We start from the raw sequence: 23916 nt of genomic DNA on the forward strand, positions 1-23916 counted from the left end.
ACAAAGCACGCAAGTATGTTCATTTTATGACACAAACACTCTCTAAAATTAGAATCCAAAGTATAGAAAAAGATTAATGAAATATTGTAACGTCACTACTGTTTGATCATATTTGGTATTAAAGTAATAGTACACAAAGTTTAAAGTACACACTTAGAGACAGAACTCTCGTTCTGCATTTTTGGCATTTGTTTAAAAAAAAAAAAAAAACATTTAATGGAAAAATAACTATATACACAGACAATGAAATTTGGTTAATTTGGCTGGCGATTTTAAGCAGGAGAAAATGTACACAAATAAGGAAATTTGATTTAAATGATATATTTTAACTTTTTATAATGACTTCAGGATTTCTTTTCTTCAAAAGGAACCTTTGAAGGGCAGCCTGAACATACATCTCACATTCTGACACAGTGTAGGACTACCACGTCCTGTCTGGAGATGAACCAGACTCTAGTAGACAAAAGTGGCCACAAAGCAAAGCTCACTAACTATGCTGTGAAGAGGAAGGAGGAGAACAGGAGGTAAAAAGAGAAGCGCGTTTGAGACTGGATCCTCAGTGCGGTTGTTGATCTGGTAGAAACGTTCCCTCTGGCTGTTTAACCACTGGCTCTCCGTCAGGTGTGGAGTCTGAAACCTCTTCGATGTCGCCTGTCGATGGTGTCGGGCTCATCTTAACCTGCAAAGTCAGAAATGAGACTGGGTTTTTCAGCATTTTCAACTCACATACACAGCGGTTATATTATTCTCGCTGCTTCAGACCTTTAAGGTTTCCACTTTCTCCTCAAATGACTTGAAGGTGGGTGTGTTCCTGCAAGAGATAGAATAATTATATAAAACAGACTGAATCTTCACACTTTACAATCAGTATGCCTTTCATCTGCTATATATATATATATATATATATATATATATATATATACACACACACACACATGGTTCCCTTACGTTGGTTAATGATCATATGACAAGCAGGAAAACAGCTCAAATATTCCTTCTAATGTTTTTTTATTAAGTGTTTTATTTTGATAGGTTTTATGAATGATTAATTTACAGTATAGGGAAAAGAAAGATCACGGTATGAAACGTGAGATAAAACTAGCACAGCCATGTAGGAAATTGGTTGCCAGGTCATTAGATTGCAACAGATGGGTTCCAGAAGTAAAATCTCCATTCCATTTCTTCATAGGGAAATTGATTTTTACTGATAATTTATAAACATTTAAAGACATCGATTCGTGGCTTATAATGCTTTAACAAAAGCTTTTCTGAAATCCCTATGGGATAAATGAATGGAAATAAATAATTCCGGAACCAGTGCCACTGAAAAAGTGGGAGGGCACTGTTGCACTCTATTATACAATTAAACAAAATTTTACAAAAAAAATTGACCACAGACCAATCAAAATCAAGTATTCCTGTGAAATACAGAGGATTATGTGGGTCTGTCAGAACTGTTCCTTACCTCATCACCGGCATGCTAGCCGAATGCTGTATGGAGCGTATACTATCCGTCAGCAGCAAAGAAGAGCAAATAGGAATCAGCTAAAGCTGTGAGTATTACACGTATTACAAGAGGGGAAATAAAGTCATGCACCTACACACGTCTATGAGTTTATAATCAGCATGAAAAAACACCTCAGCCCTTCATGCTGTGAAATTGAGTAAGAGTATAAGGCTTTAATCCATGAGAGGTTTAAGACTTTATTACTGATATCAATGACTCGGATTCACACCACAGCTGGGATGCTGAGTTTGGATGAACAGGGCGTGTGTGAGAATTAGCAGGGTATGAACAGGGTTTAAATAAGTCTGCATCACTGTCAGAGGGGATGATATGTTTAGCAGAGCGACAGCAAGAAGAGCGATAGACTTGTGTGGGATATGAGCACATACACTATGAAGAATGCTGAGAAACAATAAGAGATGATGCTGCTTTTAAAAGACAGAAAGAAGGTGGAAAAATCTGAAAACAAGTCTTTGCATAAGACTGATGGAAAACCATCTTATTTACTTACTTATATTCATTGAATCTTTGATGACAAAATAATAATTAAAAAAAGCATAATATAGTTGTTTTGTTTGTTACAGGAATAGTTCACCTAAAAGTGAAAACTGCCATGATTTACTCTAAACTTTACTGTTTTTGAAAAAATGTTCTGGACCCACTGACTTTCATTTTATGGACAAAAACAGTTCTTTAAAATGTAAATGTAGTAAAGGATGATGTAAATGGTACATTTATGCATTAAAGGGATAGTTCACAAAAAAATGAAAATTATGTCATCATTTACTCATGTTGTTCCAAACCTGTAAGACTTTCATTCATCTTCGGAAAACAAATGAAGATATTTTACAGAAATCTGAGTGATTTCTGTCTGTCCATTGACAGTCTACGCAACTACTACTTTAACACTTCAAAAAGTCCATAAAGAGATTGTAAAACAAATCCATATATATTGAGCGGATAAAGAGGCATAATTGCTTTATATGATGAACAGACTGAATTTATGCTTTAATAAACATTCATTAACACACATCAGTTATGGTAAACAGAAGCTTAAGGGGTCGTTCACATGTCACGTCTTTTGCACGCTTAAGTTCATTACTTATATTTCATAATTTATTGGGGAAGGGTAGTTTTACGATTTCTTTATGAAAAACATTAAATGACCATAAGCATGCAAAATATGCAACATGTGAACGACCCCTTAAAGGGATAGTTCACCCAAAAATGAAAATTCTGTCATCATTTACTTATCTTCAAATTGTTCCAAACATGTATGAATTTCTTTGTTCTGCTAAACACAAAAGATGATATTTGGAAGAATGTTTGTAACTTACCAGATAGAGCAACCATTGACTACCATATTAGGGAAAAAATACTATGGTAGTGAATGGTTGCTCTCTCTTCTTTGTTACAAACATTCTTCCAAAGATCTTCTTTTGTGTTCAGCAGAACAAAGAAATTAATACAGGTTTGGAACAACATGAGGGTAAGTAAATTAGGACAGAATTTTCATTTTTGGGTGAACTATCCCTTTAAGGGGTAAGCAACAAAAACGGCAGTTGTGTGGACTGTCAATAGAGGGACAGAAATCGCTCCAATTTTTGCATTTCAAATATGAACCAAAGCCTTCTGGGTTCAGAACAACATGCACACTCATAAAGAGATCTGAGTTGTCTAGTTTTTGAGTGAACTATTTCTTTGAAGTAAAGGTTTGAGAAGAAAAAGTATGCATGCAATGTTGAAACATGCAGGGGAAGAAATGGGAGACTAGCACTACCTCTAAGTACATGCCAAACTATAAAACCATTCATCACACTACGGAGAAGTGTAGCAGCCAAAATAACCGGCTTTTGTTTGAAGCCACTGTAAACAGTCTTACCCAAAAGAATTGGAAAATGACTGTAATCTGTAAATGGCAGAGGTGTCATTAGCAAAAACAGTTACCATTGTTGCCAGCATTGCAGCAAGAGTGTCGTAAGATGGTGAAATTGAGCGCATGTCAATTCCTTTAGTGTATGATGTGGGTGTCTATGGTTAATGGTTTTATTCTACCTCAATTTTGGTAATTCCACTGTGTGGGTGCAAAATTCATTCCTTTGCCATTTTGTCCAGTAGTGTTATGTTAAAGTGGTGATCACAAGGGCTACGTTCACACAGGTGAAGCAGACTGAATACTCTCTGTATGATCAGAAAACTGAATTCAAGTCTCAGTTATCTCAAATAATGCCTGTAAACACTGACAGACAAACAAAGCACATACCAAAATGTTCAACCGAGTCATTAAAGAGAACAAAAGCTCCGTTTACCATTTGATGAGCTGCATCTATGAGCATTGATCAATGTTTATATTTGAATAAAAAGATTGTCTCTCTTCAAAAGGATTACTTTTGCAATCTCCTTGTGAACTTTTTGAAGTATCAAGGTTTCGGTTACAGAGACTTTCAATAGAGGGGCAATATTATGGGTTTGTAACAACATGAGGTTGAGTAATTGATGACGAAACAACTCCTACAGCTCATCCTCTGGTCAAAAAACTCCACCCAGCATTTAGGAGTTCGTCTCATTCTCTGACCACATAAGTGCAATTTGAGAGCAAATCTTGTAGGTTGCGTCCTTAAAGTAGTCACATTCACCTTCACTAATTTTCATAAAATAACTTTGTGTGAACGTAGAACTCCGAAAAGGAGTGCTAATGTTATCTGTTATTGTGTGAACGTAACCAAAGTGGTTTGGAACAGACTTTATTAGTAGGTATTAGTGAGTATTCATTCGTTTGTTACTAGGTCAAAAGGGTGCAAGGGATAGTTAAATCAGAGAATGATAACTTGGACAAGGATTGCAATTTCCCTTCTCACTTCTCACCTCACGTCCTCCAGCTTTCTGCTAATGGCTGAGCCCACGCTGGAGAACGCTGTTGTTGCCTTCTGACCCACTTGGGATAGGGTCTCTGAGGTCTTCTTATACCTGTACAGCACAGATGGGAGGCAGATGTGTAGAGAAAAGGTTACCAACAGCACAACATAACCGTAAAAACACAAGATCACGTAATTCTAACAGCTGGAGCAAGCTAGTAAAGTAAAGCATGTTCACAACTGTTTCTTTAATGTTATTCAGTCAAATAGCAAGCGAATGCACAGCAGAAGCATTGACAGATGGAGCCGCTCCCCAGCAGCAGTACGAGAGGCGGCGGGCGGCACGCACACGCCTGATGCTAGTGAGGGCACGTACGCAGTGGAGGTGGTGACTTCCTGCCAGCCCTTGCTCAGGTTCTGTTTAAACTCGTTGAGTGGAGAAATGCCCAACTTCCGCTTGATCTCCGCCACCTGCTTTTCCTTGGCTGCCAGCACCTGAGAAAGAGTCTGGATCTCATCTTCCACCTGTAGGGAAACAGGATAGAAGAATTCGTCTGGCATGGAAAGTATAGTAAAATAAAAGTGTGGCAAGACCAAACATTTTTTTTTAAATCATTGATACAGTTTATCCATAAGAGATAGATCCAGCTACAAGATGTAACATGCAGCATATGTCAAAATAGTGAAGAAATTATCCTTGAGCATAAGGGTGTGCGATATATATCGTCTGAGGTAATATTGTAATTGCTGTTTTAACGTAGCCTGACGTCGTCATACTCAGATTCTACTCAGATTATGAGTCTGATACTGCTCCATTGGGCTGTGATTATGGGACGTGTTTTAAACGCACCAGGAAAGAAAATGCCTCTGCACTCAATTGGACACACCTACAACCAATAAGAGCAACAGAGTAAGTGACGCATGTTGAGCGATGCATAGTTGTCAACAGAAATTAAAATGCATGCACGATGCAAGAAGTAGAAGATGATGAGTGTAAACGAGAAAATTAGTGTAAAATCTTTGCCAGTGTTTTAAAAGAATTTCAGGATACACAGAGTACTTACCAACGCGATGATCATTTTTGAGAGAATTAACAAAGGTGAATGCATATACGAACAAGTTTTGTTTAGGATTAGAACGAATTTAATCCAAGTGCTCTTTGGTGACGTGGATGATTACGTTACTCTTGATCATCTGTTCATCATCGTATAAAGCCCGCCCTGACAATTTGATTGGTCCAATTAGCTCTGGTTCAGGCATAGTTGCTCCACAACTGATCTGAGTCCAGACTGAACTTCCCGACCTCAAATGTTGTGGGCGGTGCTAAATTCAGCTGGCATCCAGGCTAGTTTTAAGGATGTGCAATCTGACATTATCGAGTATATCCCTCACACTCACCCAGAGTGCATGCATACATTACGTGATGTAGTCTTAGATTAGACTAGTGCACATTAGAGTGCATACTTTCACTGCATGATTTATTATAGTTAATAAATATCATACAAAGAGGGCAGTTTTTCTCCAGGTATCAGCATGATAACAAATGTGATATTGATTTTATGTACGTTTACTAAACAAGAAGTTAATATTAAGTGACTTTAAAGGGTTACTTCAGCGATTAGCATATGGCTTTGTATCAGTAGAAACCCTGGAGTATAATCAAATGATTGAGCTTCCCGCTCTCATATCCCTGAGATTATTGTTTTAATACTGATGCTTTTGGCATACAGCTTATTTAATTTGCATATTTCATCCGACCAAAAAAAGAAAAGTGTTTTTAATACAAAAAAAGTCAAACCTTCAAATAATTATGTTCAGTTATGCACTCAATACTTGGTCGGGAATCCTCTTGCAGAAATGACTGCTTCAATGCGGCGTGGCATGGAGGCGATCAGCCTGTGGCACTGCTGAGGTGTTATGGAGGCCCAGGATGCTTCGATAGCGGCCTTAAGCTCATCCAGAGTGTTGGGTCTTGCGTCTCTCAACTTTCTCTTCACAATATCCCACAGATTCTCTATGGGGTTCAGGTCAGGAGAGTTGGCAGGCCAATTGAGCACAGTAATACCATGGTCAGTAAACCATTTACCAGTGGTTTTGGCACTGTGAGCAGGTGCCAGGTCGTGCTGAAAAACGAAATCTTCATCTCCATAAAGCTTTTCAGGAGATGGAAGCATGAAGTGCTCCAAAATCTCCTGATAGCTAGCTGCATTGACCATGCCCTTGATATAACACAGTGGACCAACACCAGCAGCTGACATGGCACCCCAGACCATCACTGACTGTGGGTACTTGACACTGGACTTCAGGCATTTTGGCAGTTCCTTCTCCCCAGTCTTCCTCCAGACTCTAGCACCTTGATTTCCGAATGACATGCAAAACTTGCTTTCATCCGAAAAAAGTACTTTGGACCACTGAGCAACAGTCCAGTGCTGCTTCTCTGTAGCCCAAAGTGGCTTGACCTGGGGAATGCGGCACCTGTAGCCCATTTCCTGCACACGCCTGTGCACGGTGGCTCTGGATGTTTCTACTCCAGACTCAGTCCACTGCTTCCGCAGACCCCCCAAGGTCTGGAATCGGTCCTTTTCCACAATCTTCCTCAGGGTCCGGTCACCTCTTCTCGTTGAGCAGCATTTTTTGCCACACTTTTTTCCTTCCCACAGACTTCCCACTTCTTTCTGTGTCTTCCCTTCTCGCTTGAGGGTGTCAATGATGGCCTTCTGGACAGCAGTCAGGTCAGCAGTCTTACCCATGATTGCGGTTTTGAGTAATGAACCAGGCTGGGAGTTTTTAAAAGCCTCAGGAATCTTTTGCAGGTGTTTAGAGTTAATTAATTGATTCAAATGATTAGGTTAATAGCTCGTTTAGAGAACCTTTTCATGATATGCTAATTTTTTGAAATATGAATTTTGGGTTTTCATGAGCTGTATGCCAAAATCATCAGTATTAAAACAATAAAAGACCTGAAATATTTCAGTTGGTGTGCAATGGTGTGCAATCACAATATGATAATTTTTTGAGAAGGACCTGTACAAACGTTTAGGACGTAGTATAAGTAGGCGAATTGGGACTTTTCTTAATTAATTCCTTGAATGAATCAGCCGTTTGAATGAATCGGTTGAATCTCAATGATTCATTAACAGTGTCACTTACTGGTGGTTTTAAAATCACAAAGTAATTTTTCATATTTTAAAATATAATTTCAAATATCAATATTCCACATTTTATGTTTTAAAGATTATTTTACATTATTTATACATAACTGCAGGTTATTTGTAACCTCTGAGCTGCATTAAACAGTCTGTGTAAATGATCTAAATGCCACTTCAAATGCAGCTTCTATGTTTCCTCTGCATTGCCAAGAAGAATTTTATCAATACTTATTTAACTTGATTGGTAACAGCCCTATTGTGTCTAATTATTAAAATACATTATTACATTTATTAAAATTGACACAAAAGATGATGCATGCATATAATTAAGTTTAAAAAATAAATAAACGTATAATGGTAAAGAAGATTTCTATCACTGCTGTGAACTAAACACAAAAGAGAATATGCAGAATATCATACATTTTAAGAGTTAGCTGTCCACAGCATTCCTAAACCTGCCAAGGAACCAGCACAACAACACATTCAGCAAAAAATCGTCTAATTATCATTATAGAGAAAATCCCAGAAAATATCCTTTTTTGTCAATATCGCACACCCCTTCTTGAGAATCAAACACATTTGGACCTGAGAGAATCTCAGCCATCGAATGTGTGCAGTCATTGGAATCTGTAATATAACTGGACTGAGGGAGTTTGACCTTAGCTAGTTCACTGCAGAGATCGGATTGCTCTTTCTCAGTTAGGGCCATGCAGGGTGAAGAGGGTACTGCATCCACTGCATCTTCGCCTACTTCTGGGATGATGTCTGGCCCCTGGGTCACTACAAAAACAAAGACATGCACTATGAAATATTTGAAGGTGATGTAGACTACTAATAAAATTGTTGGCCTAAGAAAAGGCCACAGGTTTTAACCCCACAAAGGCCAATGGAATGGTGAGACACTTTATATGTCACACTGTATACACTTATACATTAGAAAGATACAATTACAAGAAAAGTCGCATTTACGATAAATAAAAATCACACTCTCTGATACAGTAATTATGTCGCAATTATGAGAAAGTCACAGTGTGATATTCAGTTACAATAATGAGAAAAGGTCACATTACAAACAAGAAATAAAATCGCACTACGAGATTTAAAGTTACAATTATGTGAAAAGCTGCATTTACAGGAAATCAAATTACACTGATTTTTGAGTTTACAATTCCACACACAAAAAAGTCACAATTACAATACAATCACATTGTGAGATATAAAGTTAAAATTATGAAAAATAGTCAATGTATTTACTGTTTTTTTTTTTTTTTTTTCATTTATATTTTGAATTAATATAAAAATTACACTGTGAGTAGCAAATCACCTTTGTATTTTTGTATTCTGAAGTAGAAATTGGATTTATGGTAAAATTAGAAAAAGTAAAATAAAAACAGATCCTTCGTGATATTTTTAGCAATCAAGAAAGTTTTAGTTCACTTCAAGTTGAACTGTCTGAACCCCGTTAGCTCGATGGTGAGTGATAAAAAAGATCCTAGTTCTGATTTAAAGATTGTGTCAGACATTAGACCAGGAGACGAAAGAAAAGCAAAGGAAGATGAGGAGGGCAGAGAGAAGTCATGTGCCAAAGAACTTTAAAACTTTATAAGGGGCTTGTCACATGATGGACACCCACCCAAGGGCATACACATGTCTGGAAAATTTACTTTGATGACTCCACTGACAGACCATACCATGGAAATACTAAATAAATAATTAAACTCCTGGATGACACCCTTCAGTGGGCTGAAAACTAGGAAGAAAGGCCAACATTTCAACACTGTCAATCATACTGACAAGAATATGACGGCCCTGAATGAACAGATCTGCACTGCACTGTATAGTACACTGTAATGTTATCAGCTGATGTTCTCATTTAGTCAAATCAGTGTTTTGTGCTTCCCATGATTATCGGATTAACAAAAGTACCTGATAAAACCATTCACTTAGGTAAACACTGATCCCAGAGCTTTGACAGAATCCACCTTTTCGATGTTAAAAGTCCAAAATAAATACAATTATAATAACTTTTAAAGATTTTTTTTTTAAATGAAAGCTCATGTCCATTTAATGGACCTAATTTTAGCAGCCTACCTTCAATAAAGGTCAAATCTGAAGCGTCTCAGATGCTTCAAATGTTTTGAAGAAGAAACTCACTGCATTAAAGTTGCATCACATGAGGAAGTGTGCAACTCATTTGTAAGCAGTTTGTTTGGTATTTCTGGAAAAACTGGTAGGCAGGCCTTTCACCTTAACTTACCACAAAGGTAATTAGGAACAAAAGTGAGGAGCTTGTCTGACAACACATTTAGACAAATCCATACATACACACACACACACACCAATCAGGCATAACATTTTGACCACTGACTGACAGATGACGTGAATAATACTGATTATCTCTTCATCACGGCACCTGTTTGGCAAGGGCCAAATTGTGATGGCTAGACGACTGGGTCGGAGCATCTCCAAAACTACAGCTCTTGTGGGGTGTACCCGATCTGCAGTGCTCAATATCTATCAAAAGTGGTGCAAGGAAGGAACAGTGGTGAACCGGTGACAGTGTAATGTACGGCAAAGGCTCATTGATGCACGTGGGAAGCGAAGGCTGGCTCGTGTGGTCTTAACAAACAAACAAGCTACTGTAGCTCATATTTCTCAGGAAGTTAATGCTGGTTCTGATAGAAAGGTGTCAGAATACAGTGCTTTGCAGTTTGTTGAGTATGGGGCTGCATAGCCACAGACCAGTCAGTGCCCATGTAAGCATCAGAACTGGACCACAAGCAATGGAAGAAGGAGGCCTGGTCTGATGAATCATGTTTTCTTTTACATCATGTGGATGGTGTGTGTATGGCTTACCTATGGACCACATGGCACCAGGATGCATTATGAGAAGAAGGTAAGTCGGTGCCAGATACTTTGGCCAATGTTCTGCTAGGAAACCTTGGGTCCTGCCATCCATGTGGATGTTACTTTGACACGTACCACCTACTTAAGCATTGTTGCAGTCCATGTACACCTTTTCATGGAAACAGTATTTCCTGTGTCTGTGGCCTCTTTCAGCAGGATAATGTGCCCTACCACAAAACAAAAAATGGTTCAGGAATGGTTTGAGGAGCACAACGAGTTTGAGGTGTTGACTTGGCCTCCAAATTGCACAGATCTCAATCCAATCGAGCATCTGTGGGACGTGCTGAACAAAAAAGTCCGATCCACGGAGGCCCCATCTCACAACTTACAGGACTTAAAGGATCTGCTGCTAACATCTTGGTGCCAGATGCCACAGCACACCTTCAGGGGTCTAGTGGAGTCGATGCATTGACAGGCTGTTTTGACAGCAAAAGGGGGACCAACAAAATATTAGGTCATAATGTTATGCATGATCGGTGTAGGCGTGTTTGGCATGTGTCACGTCTCTTTACAATACTTTTGCAACTTGATGGGAGTAGGAAAGCATACTTACCTATTAACCATACTTTGATAATGCATTAATATAATCAAATTATTAATAAAAAGTTATTGAAAAGCACTAAACAAAGAGTATATGAACTGTTTACGTTCTTGCTAATATGAACAGGATGAATACATATCATATGTGTTTTGGCCAAGTGGGAGTGTGAATGTTACAAAATTAGTAGCAGTAATTAGCAGTTTGAATAAATTCAAAAAAGTGTTTTCCCACCTTCTATGTTCCCTTCAATGTCTATTTTAATACCCTATTATCTCTCAAAACGCACTTCTTTTGAAACTACATCTGCTGACTGTTATCGTACGCTCTGAGTTACACAGTAGCGCACTGACACTGGTGTCACGTTCATTCATCATGGGAAAGGAATATTGACACTGTCATCCAAGTTCAATGGTCGATCTAAAACAGCTGAGTGGTTTACAGGAGGACTCACATGACATCACTTGAAGCTGCATAGCAATTATGATTGTAACCAATGCCTGAACTTCATACTAAACTTGCACAGGGATGAGCATTTTCAGAAAGATTTTATAGTAAAAGCAGTTCATCTATAGAGAGGTTTTGCAGTATAAACCAGTTCAACGCAAGCAACCTTTGTGGCTCATTCCGCCAATAGAATTCTTTGCAAAACACACCCTGTTTAGATAATATCATTCAAGGTAATTCACAAAGGCCTTTAATCGCTTTGGAATCTGTTTTTTAAATGTTAGAAATAACTTTTGTGAAGTAATGAGACTTAAAAAAATTGGCTTATTACTAGGGCTGCGCGATATTGCAGAAAAATGCGATATGCAATACGTTGTAAAATAATGCGATATTTGATATGCGATGCTACAGTCGATATGCGATACAATAGTTATTCGTGTGTAAATCTATTTAAACTATATTACAAAAAATGAATTAAAAAACTGAGAACAATACCATTTGGGTTTCACATTCTTTCTGGGAAGAGAAAGCATCTCTACAACTTCTGAAAGTGACCAGCAGTGTTTTAGTCACATAAATAACAGTAGTTGTGTGCCCAGTCTATTCTCTGCTATATGCCGAACTAAAACATACACTTTTCACAATGTTGAAGTAGCCTATTAAAATCATTCAGATATTGCGTGCCATTGCGATATGCATATCGCGTTATGTACATTTGCGATATTTCAATCATTTCGATATTGCGCAGCCCTACTTATTACCTTGATGTGGTGGGAAAAACTAGATAATAAATAAATGAAATTAAAAAGACATTAAAAAGACAAGCTCTAATGAAAGTGTTTAAGAACTGTTCAGACATCCCTGATTTGATCACAACCTTTACAGTTACAATTCCTGTTTATACATTTGTGGTTCAACATCTGTCCTCCAGCTGAATCTATTTCTCCACACATGGATTTCCAGAATAACAAAATTATGAATGGCTACCATCTCACAAATCACCATATCAAATAAATATTTCCAACCTTGATGTGCCATGATGGTTCAGGCTTGATCAATGACCTCTCTGTATAATGAGATTGAGGGCCGTGTGTAAACACACTTGCAATTTGTTAACCAAGCTCACTGCTCTTCCATTTAGTGATTAACATCTTAACTGCATTATAGTAACACTGCTGCCACAGAATAATTTATAGATACAGTTACTGTCCCAAATGGTTAAGCGTTTGTCATTTGAGTACGTGTCAGCTCAGGCAAGTCCTGTTGTACTGTTAATTCAATGAATGTTTGTTAAAGGGCCCTGCACTGCGGTTCTGTTTCTTTAAAGGGACATATCAAACAGAAGGCAATTTTATGTTTTTAATAAAAGGGTTTGATGTAATATGATAACATGCATTTTTTTTATCCTTATAGGAAGATAATTGTATATTTAATTGCACATGCTATTTTGACATTTAAATTAACAAAGTTAATTTTTAAATACACTAATAACTAAAAACTGTTAAATCAGCAAATCTCAATGAATATCTATAGTTCACACTGTACATTATAATGCTAGCCTGATGTGGTCATACTCAATTCTAGTCAGAATATGAGTCTGAAACTGCTCCATTGGGCTGTGATTATGGGGTGCTCAACTGCACTGTGTTGCCAAGTCCGCATTTTTTTTCTGCAGGTTGTTTTCTGTCCGCGGGTTGAAGCGACTATTATGTCATATATAGACCCATGAATGCGAATTTTAGCAGGCAACCTTGCCAAAATAACACACATTTTACCCCCCAAACACCATTTCTTTCCGGAGAACCCCCCCGAGAAGCTATTGTTTAGGGCTAGTAGTTGGCAGGTTTTTTTGTAAAAACTTGGCAACCCTGTCTGCACGTGCGTTGGAATAAACAATCTTTGTCAGTGTTGTAAAAAAATAAAAGAATTGAATGATACACAGAGTACTTACTCAACATGATCATCATTTCTGAGAGAAATTGTGAAGGTGAATGCAGATACAAACAAGCTCTCCGTTTAGGATTCAAACAAATATAATCCAAGCCCCTTTGATGACGTGGATGATTACGTTACTGTTGATCATCTGTCCATCATCGTCTAAAGCCCGCCCTGATGATTTCATTGGTCTGAACAGTTTTTGTGTTTGGAGATAATTACTCCTCTATGAAGCAAGGCCAGACCGAACTGCCTGACCTAAAAAAAATTGTGGGCGGGGCTAAGTTCGGCCGGCATCCAGGCTATTATAATGCTGTGATGCATTCAAAATTAATAAAAAAAACATGCATTTTAGTTTGACAAAACAGAATATGATTTTAAGAATGGCCATTTATCTGCCATAATATGAAAAGACACAGATTTTGAATATCTGTGCATCACTAGAAAACATTCTGCATTTTCAGAACTCAAAACTTCCTCAGTGCAAAAAGAACATTTATTTAAACTAACCTGCTAAATCAAACTGGCACATGAACGTCTACATTTACAAATTAGTGTTGCCTATTAAGTGATCAGAAACTTGGCCCACCCAGTCTCGTTGAGGTAATATGGAGAAAGCAAGACCGATACCACTCATCTTAAGCACCAGAAAAACTGACTAATATGTGTAGGAACCAAATTCTGTGCTGTTCCTGGATTTGTGTAGCTCCTACATCTCTGCGTATCCTCTACAAACCCCCAATGATAGAAAGGAGCTCCTGATTTATTCAGTCTGATATCAAATATCAAGCATACACAAAATTATTTTAACAGCCAAAGAGATGTAAAATGTCATATAAACTAAAAATATGACTAAAATGTGTTTTATACACAAACAAATTGCAACCATCATAAGTGGACTTCAGAGGGGAAGAAAAATAATAATAAAAAAATGGCTAGTAAAAATGGCACATTTTCTCAGACTGCACTATTCTAGTGTTTGGGGAGTTATTCTGCAAACTGACGGCCCACCTGAACAGCATCTGCTTCTGACGGCTGAGTTTCTTCAAAACATCAGCAATTGGCAGGAAGAGGACTCTCCCATAATTTTAATAACATTCTTTGTCCCCATCTTCCTACCACTGCTTATCTCTCACTATTACACTGAAAAACACCAGTCCACACCTAAACACACACACGCACACACACATCCACTCAGCACCTGAGCAAACAGTTACCTCTGAGCGATGGTACGGGTGAGCCAGGGGGAGTGAAACTCTCTTTGGGTGACAGGTAGAGGTAGCTGGTGTTCACTCCCTGCTCAAAGTTAAACGGAGACTTGTACTCCTCGACAGGTTCCTCCATGCTGCCTACGGACAGGAAGCTCCCTGGACACTAAGTGATTACATGTGACCGAGCGCGTTAGGATCACTGTGCCGATTGTCCCCTCTGCTAGCTACGGTTGCGAGTATAAGCGTGTGTTGCGGATCCTGCAGGGCTAGCTCACATGATGTCCAGCCCAAAACACTGACGGCGGCACGTTAATAAGTTACCTCTCCAGATTGACCTATTTCTATCCCAAGCTGACACTCCCAGCAGTAATCTCAACGGTCCTTATAGGGATTGTTGACAATCCTATAAAAGTGCCAGATTCTCAAGGTCTGAAAGGAAAAGCAATCGCCATCGTCTTTAGCTGCTCCTGTGCTCAGCTGTCTCATGCTCAGCCCCCTCCATCTATTTTATCATCCATGGGAAATGAAGATCCATTTGTCCCCTGGTCACATGACACTGGGGCAAGCCCGCGAAAGGAAGCTGTAATCTGTGGTGGCCCAGATTACAGTGATAATCCATTACAAAAGGCCTCCGCGTCGCTTCAGATACACACTACACAAACCATTACAGACTGAAATGGATTCAGCCAAGCGCAAGACACACTCGTGGGTCTTCAGCACTATTAAACTGCAAACAAGTACCATTCACGCTGCATTATATTGTGAAATACAGATTTTATAGATTTTATCAAACTGTGGAAGATCATGTTTTTCCCCCCCTTCTCAGATATAACAGCTTTTTTTTATATATATTTTAATAATCACATAGCGGTCAGATTTGTTAACAGACCACAAAAATATTGATGGTCATATGATATTTATTTAAATACATTTTTCATGAAGCAGTAATTGCGACTCAAACAGAAAAAAAAAAAAAAAAAAGTAGGATGGATGATTTTGTCCATCAGGAATTGATATGATCCTTGGATCATTGTCGTTTGCTTAGTGCTGGGATCTAATGCGAGAGACAGAATGATGGAGAGGATAAATTGTTGTCCCGTATTTGCACTGATGCACACATCATCAGAGATGTCATTGCGAGGGGGAAGGGAAATGTTTTTTTAAAATAAAGATTACAAGGGCATATACATAAAAAATAAAAAAAATAAAAAAGATACATTATAATATATAATCCTCATATAAAGTTTTAGGACGCCTGCCTTTACATGCACATGAACTTTAATGACATCCCATTCTTAATCTGTAGGGTTTAATAAAGAGTTGGCCCACCCTTTGCAGCTATAACAGCTTCAAATATTCTGGGAAGGCTTTCCACAAGGTTTAGGACTGTGGGCTTTTTGACCATTCTTCTAGAAGTGTATTTGTGAGGTTAGGCACTGATGTTGGAATAGAAGGCCTGGCAGTCTCCGCTCTAATTCATCCAAAAGTTGTTTTATCGGGTTGATCTCAGGACTCTGTGTAGGCCAGTCAAGTTCCTCAACACCAAACTTGCACAGGTGTACAGGTTGGAACCATCCCACCAGGAAGGGGTCATCCCCAAAATTCCCATAAAGTTGGGAGCATGAAATTTTCCAAAATGTCTTGGTATGCTGAAGTATTAGGAGTTCCTTTCACTGGAACTAGGGGCCAAGCCCAACCCCTGAAAAACAACCCCAGGCCATAATCCCCCCTCCAACACACTTTACACTTGGCACAATGCAGTCAGGCAAGTACCATTCTCCTGGCAACCACCAAACCCAGACTCGTCCATCGGATTGCCAGACAGAGGAGCGCGATTCGTCACTCCAGAGAACATCTCTCCACTGCTCTAGAGTCCAGTGGTGGTGAAATGCTTCACACCACTGCATATGACACTTAGCATTGCACTTGGTGATGCAAGGCTTAAATGCAGCTGCTCGGCTAGTTATAATACCACTAACAATTGACTGTAAAATATATAGTGAGGAAATTTAATGAATGGACTTATTGCACAGGTGGCAACCTATCACAGCACCATGCTTGAATTCACTGAGCTCCTGAGAGCGACTCATTCTTTCACAAATGTTTGTCAGCATGCCTAGGTGCTTGATTTTATACACCTTTGGACATGGAAGTGATTGGAGCACCTGAATTCAATGTTTTGAAGGGGTGTCCCAATACTGTTGGAATTTGTAATTAAAATATATTATAATTATCTTATATTAAAAAGTTCATTATTGTCGTAAATTTTGTAACAAGTAAATATTTATTGCATTGCCAGAATTTAACTATCAGCAGCATATGCAAAGTGTAAACGCTTTCCACATCTCTCTGTTTGTTTAAACAGCTTGATCTAACAATATCTCCTCAACCAATAACGCCACTCTGGGATGGGATTAAATCTAACGCCGATTTTTCGGTTACTCAACTGTTTTTTTTTCGGTTACTCAACAGTTACTCTGCAGTTTTTTTTTTTTATTTCCCCTGGTTTTAAAATACATACATGCTAGGCATGACACACCCTCTATACAGAATTGTCCCTGAGGAGTTGGAATTACACATAACTGCCAGACTACAGTCTTACGTGGGATGTGTGTGCTCTCTCTTGTAGAGGTCAGCAAGAACAGTCTGAGAAATAAAGAATCATGTTATAATGAGAGTCACCACCACTCTATTCAGCTATAGGCACATAGGCATACAAGAGATAAGTCGAGACAAACACACATATGCACTTGTATGTCAGTACGTGTCAATTAACACCATAACTACATTCATCTCGCACGTCTAGGACGAGAGAACCTTGACGCCTCTACACTACAGTGTGCAGGTTAGTACCCGGATATTTGCCTTTCACTAAAGTCCTTGTTGGCTTCCATCCAGACTAAAATGCACACCAAAAGCCTGCAGATGTTCAAATAGAGACTTGAATGCAATCTGTAACTATCGGCGAAATGTAATTTATGTTCCTTTGCATGCCAAATCATTTTCACACAAAACTAATACAATGAATTTTCATTAACACTTCAGCACATGTTGGCAAGTTCAGACAAAGCCTTTTTTCATGTGCTTTACAGGGGCCCGGTGCATTGTGGGAGACTTTCAGATCATGTGACAAGCCCCCACAGTTAGAAGGGCCTGTCTATGACAAAATAAAACAGAAATAGAACAGAGAGATTCAATGAAGGAAGATGCTTGACTTCCCTTTTTTAAACGTATGAGAAGTAATGTTTAAAAGAGGAAATAAGCAATAAAAAAAGGACTAAACACAGTTAAACAACAAAAAATTAACTAAATACATGGTAACTTCCACCTCTGGCCCAGTAACATTGGTATGACCCCACAAGGAGTGGGCTGTGATCGTAACAATGCCAATAATAGTATGGGTATGGAATCACATGACCTCATATAGAGTTGGACAAGCCGTTTAATGGGCTCGTGCCTCATCAACATCAGGAACCCTTCAGAACTGAATCTGGTATGACTTGCATTTAAACTTAAAGAGCTCAAAAACATAAACACCCCAGTAAAGAAACAAAGAGGACATTTGAATCACCTAATAAACCACAGCTTCTAATCAATTACTGGGTTATTCCAAGCACATTGCGTCCCGTGATTGGGGCAAACGAGAATCATGGGACAGAGTGCGACTCTAGCAGCCTAGACAGATATTGGGCAGGAAATGGAGAAGGTTTAGTAGTTTATAGGGTGGAAAAGGGTACTGTATTTCTTCAAAGGGTGTAAGATTTGTCAAAAGCATGACTAATTGGAGAATGGAGGAGATTTTAGCCAAACATGCTACTGACATGGTATGTGAGGGTGGGGCATTATTTTCTAGAGTCCGACACTACTGAAATTACACAATCTTAAAGTTGGATGTTCAAAATTGTCTGTGTTCACATGAGTGAAAGAGGATCAGTTCAGAAAGTTGGAGGGTCACAGCGAGGCCTCAAGTTTCTCCCCTCAGTGCAATGTTAGTCCACACCTTTATTAGGCCAAAACTCTCAGTCATATGAAAAATACAATAAATAAGACAAATTATCAGTAAAAAGTCTGATAAATCTATCAGTGAAATAAATGTGTGTTACTGCACTAAAGAATTGAATGAGTAGGCAGTTTTTTTGTAATATTGCAACCACAACACAACAAATTTTACTATGAATGTAAATATCACATTGGTTCGGCAGTCTTAAAGAAGAGAGCCAATATTTAGGCCCACACAGACACTAAGGGTGCTTGCACTAGCACTTTTGGTTCGCACCCAGGTTCGATTGCCATCAGAGTTTGGTTGGTTTGGATGATGTGAACGCGGTCTTCTGAACTCGGGTGCGCACCTCCGAACCGTACTCGAGTCCGCTTAAAAAGGTGGTCTTCATGTGAAGTCTGGTACGGTTCGCTGCTGATGTGAAAGCGATCGTACTAAATCGCGGAAGTGAATCGCTATTAATGACGTATGATTTGATACAAATTTACCAGATGAGCGTCACTGACATTCTGCAAGCAGAGAGCTGTGAATGTAATTTCTGTTCGTCTTCGGCGTTCTTTAGAGCATTTGCAGCAGATAGATGCAAGTGCCATTACGTTTTGAAGCTTTGCTAACAAATCCAACGGTTCAAAAACAAAATATAAAAGTGATGGGAGCAACGTTGTAAGTTTCGCCACCTTCTGTCGTTACAAAGCAACCAGGTAAACACAGCTGCTGCTTTGATGACACACAAAAAACCCCAGTCTGGACCCAAAATATATAATATGAACACAGTCCAGCGGGGGCAGGGGGAGGGGCGAGCAATCGAACTCGGGTTCGGTCCAGGCAATCGAACCAAGTGTGAAAGCACCCTTATTGTGTCATGATTTAATCACACTGTAGTTCCAAATCTGTATGACTGACTTTCTTATATGAAACACAAAAGGAGAATGTTCTTTCTGTTGTTCTTCATACAGTAAAAGTGGCTAGGGGCTGTTAAGCTTCAAAAAGGCACAATTTAGGCCAAGTATCATACAATTAAAATAAACATATTTAAAGGGGATGACCTGAAAATTCTGTCATCATTAACTCGCCCTGTATAAATTTATTTATTCTGCTAAACACAAAGTACTAACATTAAGAAAAATTCGATGGAAGTCAATGGGGTCCATCTTAATATTTTCTAAATATCTTCATTAAATGTTCAGCAGAAGAAATTAATTTTTACAGGGTGACTAAATAATGACAGAATTTATCCCTACAAAAACTATCCCTTTAATAACAACTTTGCATAAAGAAGAAATAAAAACAACTTTTTTTTCCTTCTTGTGTTTGACAGAAGAATTTTTTTTTTAAAGTCATGTAGTCCCTAAATAGTCCTTTATGAATTTTCAGCATCATTAGTCCACTCTTTAGTGTCACATGATACTTCAGAAATCATTCTAATGCCAATCTGGTGCTCAAGAAACATTTATTATTATCAATGTTGAAAACACTGAAAACAATAATTTTGTGAGTTAATATTGAGTTATTATGAATATTATTTCTAAATAAAAATATTTAACAAGATAAGAAATATTACTATTGCAATAACATTTTCATTATTAAAACATAAAAATAGAATATTTAAAAAGAAATATAACAATTTATTAATAATTATATTTATATTTTACAGAAAAAATATATTGTTGATAACATGAAGGCAGTCTACTACCAAAAATGATTAGAAGGGTCTAAGGATTTATTATAAAATAATATATTATTATTACTATATAGATATGTGCATTTTAACTTTTTGTTCTTTTCTCAGAGAAAAGGTTAACTCCAAGTCTTCCAGAGTCGTGGTCAAAGCTGATTTGAAAGATCGCTGTTCACCAGTTCACTAGAAGCACACAAACGCAACTCAGCCGTCGTCATTATTGCCCCACCCACCGACTCTATACACGATGTGACTGGCCCGGCAAGAGTTTGGCGTTTACAGCTCAGAAGGGTATTGAGAGTTCCTAGCTACACTCGCGTGCAGATTAGATTTGCTGCCGCTAGGGTGCGTCTAGATTTCTAGGCTAAACTACTCCTATAATATCTGTGAAACATAATTTAGGATTATTTGATTAGGTCCAAAACATTTTATATATTTTTGTAACAATGTAAAAGTCTATATACTGTTACTTTAGATTAATTGAAAAACATCATAATTTCTTTTAAAATAAACTCTTTCTTTGAACAGTAGTTTGTACACGCATAGAGAAAGAATGACAAATATGTAACTATAAGCCTTGAACAATGAGAGTATTTGGAGCAATATCTCAAATATCTTCTTTAAAATTAAATTGGAAAAAAGCTTCCTGTGCTACTTAAACTTTGCACGAAAACACGGAAATGGCCAGACTCAAGCATCACAAATTGGACATTCTGCTTTGAGCTCTGATTTTTTCAGTGAGCTGACATCAAAAAGATGGAGAAGTAACTGTGTAACTGTTAAAACACACAGAGTTAAACACTGCAGCACACCAACAAACACCAGGAGTGGAAATTTCCACCAATGAGATCAAAAGAATTCTCTTCTAGCTTTTGGCAGTCATGTAAACTTTCAACCTTGAGTTGCTGAACAGTGCACCGAACGGATTCACGCAAAATGTGCTATGGCCACATTCCTAACAGAACAAATGCAACAACAATGGCTACAGAAGACTTCATTGCAGCTTCCTCGTTCCTCCCTGTAGTTGTTAATCTTTCGTCTTCTTTATTTTCCTATGTTGCCATGACAGCAAAAGGAGAACCGTGCAGATCTACCAACAACTGGTGACTGGGGAGGCAAACTATGAATTAAAAACATACTGATTTTGACAGTGCTAGATCATATGTCCTAATCCACAGGTGTGCCCATCGCTTTTCTCTTGGGTGAAAGGTCTTCCATTGAGGACTCATTCACTAATGCAACAGAGCTAAATCAGTTTGCAAATTATAGACACATTCACATACTGAGCTATTGGCACTTGATTAATAAGATGGGGGCATAACTGGTTTTAGAGTACTCTCATAAGGTCAGTATACCTACGGTATACAAACAAACATCTCAGTTTTTGTCCTGCACTTTGCTTGTCACATTGCACAGCGGCCCATGGGCACCAGCTGCCAAAAGACATGGGCACGCAGAAAAAAAGGGATGAGCAGATGGCTGCCCTGCGTGAGAAAGATGAGGGGAGGGGGACAGAAGATTCAGACAGGAAGGCTCTGCCTCCCGGGGAGGCTGCTCACCGGCTCACTGCAGCCCAGGAGGAATGAGAGAGAACAGGCTGCTGAGATCCAAGGAGTTGGGCGGAGACGAGGTGACAGGGAGGAAGACCGGACGGTCAGCAGGTCAGAAAGGACTATGAAAACAAGCACGATGAGACCTTCAGTGACGTCAATAATATTTTTCCAAGACGTAAATGTAAATGACTGTATCTGCCAGGCCTTTATTAGTTAAACAAAGGCAATATCTTAAATCTATGAAGGCTCGTTACTGCCACTAAATAAAAAAATTAAAAGAGTAATTGCGACTTTTTTTCTCGGAATTGAGACTTTTTCTCACAATTGCGAGTTATTAAGTCACAACTGTGTGATATAAAGTCAGAATTCTGAGATATAAACTCCCAATTTCGTGATATAAAGACACAATTCTGAGATATAAACTCGCAATTGTCTGATATAAAGTCACAATTCTGACTTTTTTCCTCACAATTGCAAGTTATAAAGTCAGAATTCTGAGATAAAAAGTTGCAATTACACAATTATTTAGTGGTGGAAACAGGCTCCCCAAAAAAATTTTTTTTTTTTTTTTCATGATTTGTTGTCATCCTCATATGAACTAGATCTGAGAAACATTTGGGTTTGTATTATCTAGCATTATATATAGCCCGAGAAGCTGGGAAATGCTCAAGCATCCCCACAACCCTACAGAGGAAAAGTGTTATGGAGATTAGATGACTAATCTAGTCTGCGATGACCCAAACTTTCCCCAATAATGAATTATAATGTTTTAACATAATATAGTAATGTATTTGCATACAGACTATATTTGTTTTACATCTTTTCAGTAAAATATTACATCAAAACATAGGGCCTTCCGGCATCTAGTCTAGAAAGACACTACATACCAAAGACTAGACTAGACTAGTCTAAATCAATAGAATGTAGGCGAGTGTGTTTCCTGCCAGATGATAACCTCAACACAAGGCATCTGAACACAATTTGAGAACACTTTGATCTGGAAAAATAGCACACAGCAGAAAAACTATGCCGTCTTATTTACTTGATGAAGTGGCCGAACAGAAACCCAAGTTGGCCATATCATATCAGAAGAAACAAACCACATTGCTAAACACCTTACATTATAGTGATCAGGTTTGGTGCACAGACTGCACACACACACAGCATGATCCTGCTGAAGATCAACCATCAGTTCTCATTTCTAGGTCCAAACTCTGCATATGAACGATATCATCACACACAAAGGAAATGAAAAACATGAGATGATAAAGAAGAGGAAGAAAGCTTATCAATATGCTTTATTTTATACTTCCCACGTCACATTGTTATGAATTAAAATAGAGAGACGGTTTAACTGCAATACATTAAAATACAAACTCAAGAAATGGGATATACACGACAGAAGTTGAAAATAATAGAGAAATGAAAAGAGAAGATTCATCATTTTCAGCAGGTGTTTAAAGCTAACATATAAGTTATTTCAACGATGCTGCATGTAAGTTAAATTGCCAAGCAAGTTAACGTTAAATAGCACGCAAGTAAAATAGCCACAAATATCACTATTTAATATAAAAAAGTTTTGCAGTTGGATAGTGGGAGACCATGGTTCTGGTTGTTTCATAATAAGTTAGTCAGTATTCATAAACACCATTAATTATTAGATAACGAACTATTTATAATATGCAAAACTACTCTAACCCGAGTAAAATCCCGGTAAATATCTATCCTGAATGAATGTCACATTTCCAATATTCATCAAAATCAAACAACCACGATTCCATTAACAGCTGTTGGCTGTGCTAACAAACAAGCTAGCTAACTTCTGAAAGTTGAGTTTTGTGGCATTTCTAATCAGTGCCGAAATGTCATGTCACGTTCTCAGAAGAATTCAGCTACCTTGATCGGCTTCCTCCATGTTGTCTTTGCGGAGTCTTTATGTTGTGAGTTTTTCTGATCCTTGCGGTCCCTCTTTCCCACTTCAATCTTGCAAATTTGAGCTCAAAGCTGCCACTGCAACTAGGCTGCTGCTGCGCGAGGTGGGGTGGGGTCGTTGGTGACGTCAGGACGCACAGCACGTAGAGATGTAAACAGACAGAGACGGGCACGAGGTCCCACCTGGCGCGCCCACTAAAAACT

At 38.4% G+C, this 23916-nt stretch overlaps 1 protein-coding gene across 5 annotated transcripts; it reads right to left on the bottom strand.

Moving 5' to 3' along the window:
* On the bottom strand, window positions 1-23847 carry tpd52 (tumor protein D52). 5 transcript variants are annotated; one of them, XM_067426524.1, is made up of 8 exons: window positions 23677-23847; window positions 8170-8291; window positions 4739-4887; window positions 4373-4474; window positions 3390-3416; window positions 1466-1507; window positions 763-811; window positions 1-679 (listed from the first exon to the last, which is right to left on the bottom strand). In XM_067426524.1, the coding sequence occupies exons 1-8, from the start codon at window positions 23693-23695 to the stop codon at window positions 557-559; spliced, it is 633 nt and encodes a 210-aa protein (XP_067282625.1). In that variant the 5' UTR covers window positions 23696-23847; the 3' UTR covers window positions 1-556. The 5 variants fall into 5 exon arrangements, with proteins under 5 accessions (XP_067282625.1, XP_067282622.1, XP_067282623.1 ...); XM_067426521.1 differs by lacking the exon at window positions 23677-23847 and adding an exon at window positions 14556-15020; XM_067426522.1 differs by lacking the exons at window positions 3390-3416; window positions 23677-23847 and adding an exon at window positions 14556-15015.
* Window positions 23848-23916: the final 69 nt, after the last annotated feature.

This window comes from Pseudorasbora parva, chromosome 19 (assembly GCF_024679245.1).
Source record: "Pseudorasbora parva isolate DD20220531a chromosome 19, ASM2467924v1, whole genome shotgun sequence".
Taxonomy (NCBI): Eukaryota; Metazoa; Chordata; class Actinopteri; order Cypriniformes; family Gobionidae; genus Pseudorasbora; species Pseudorasbora parva.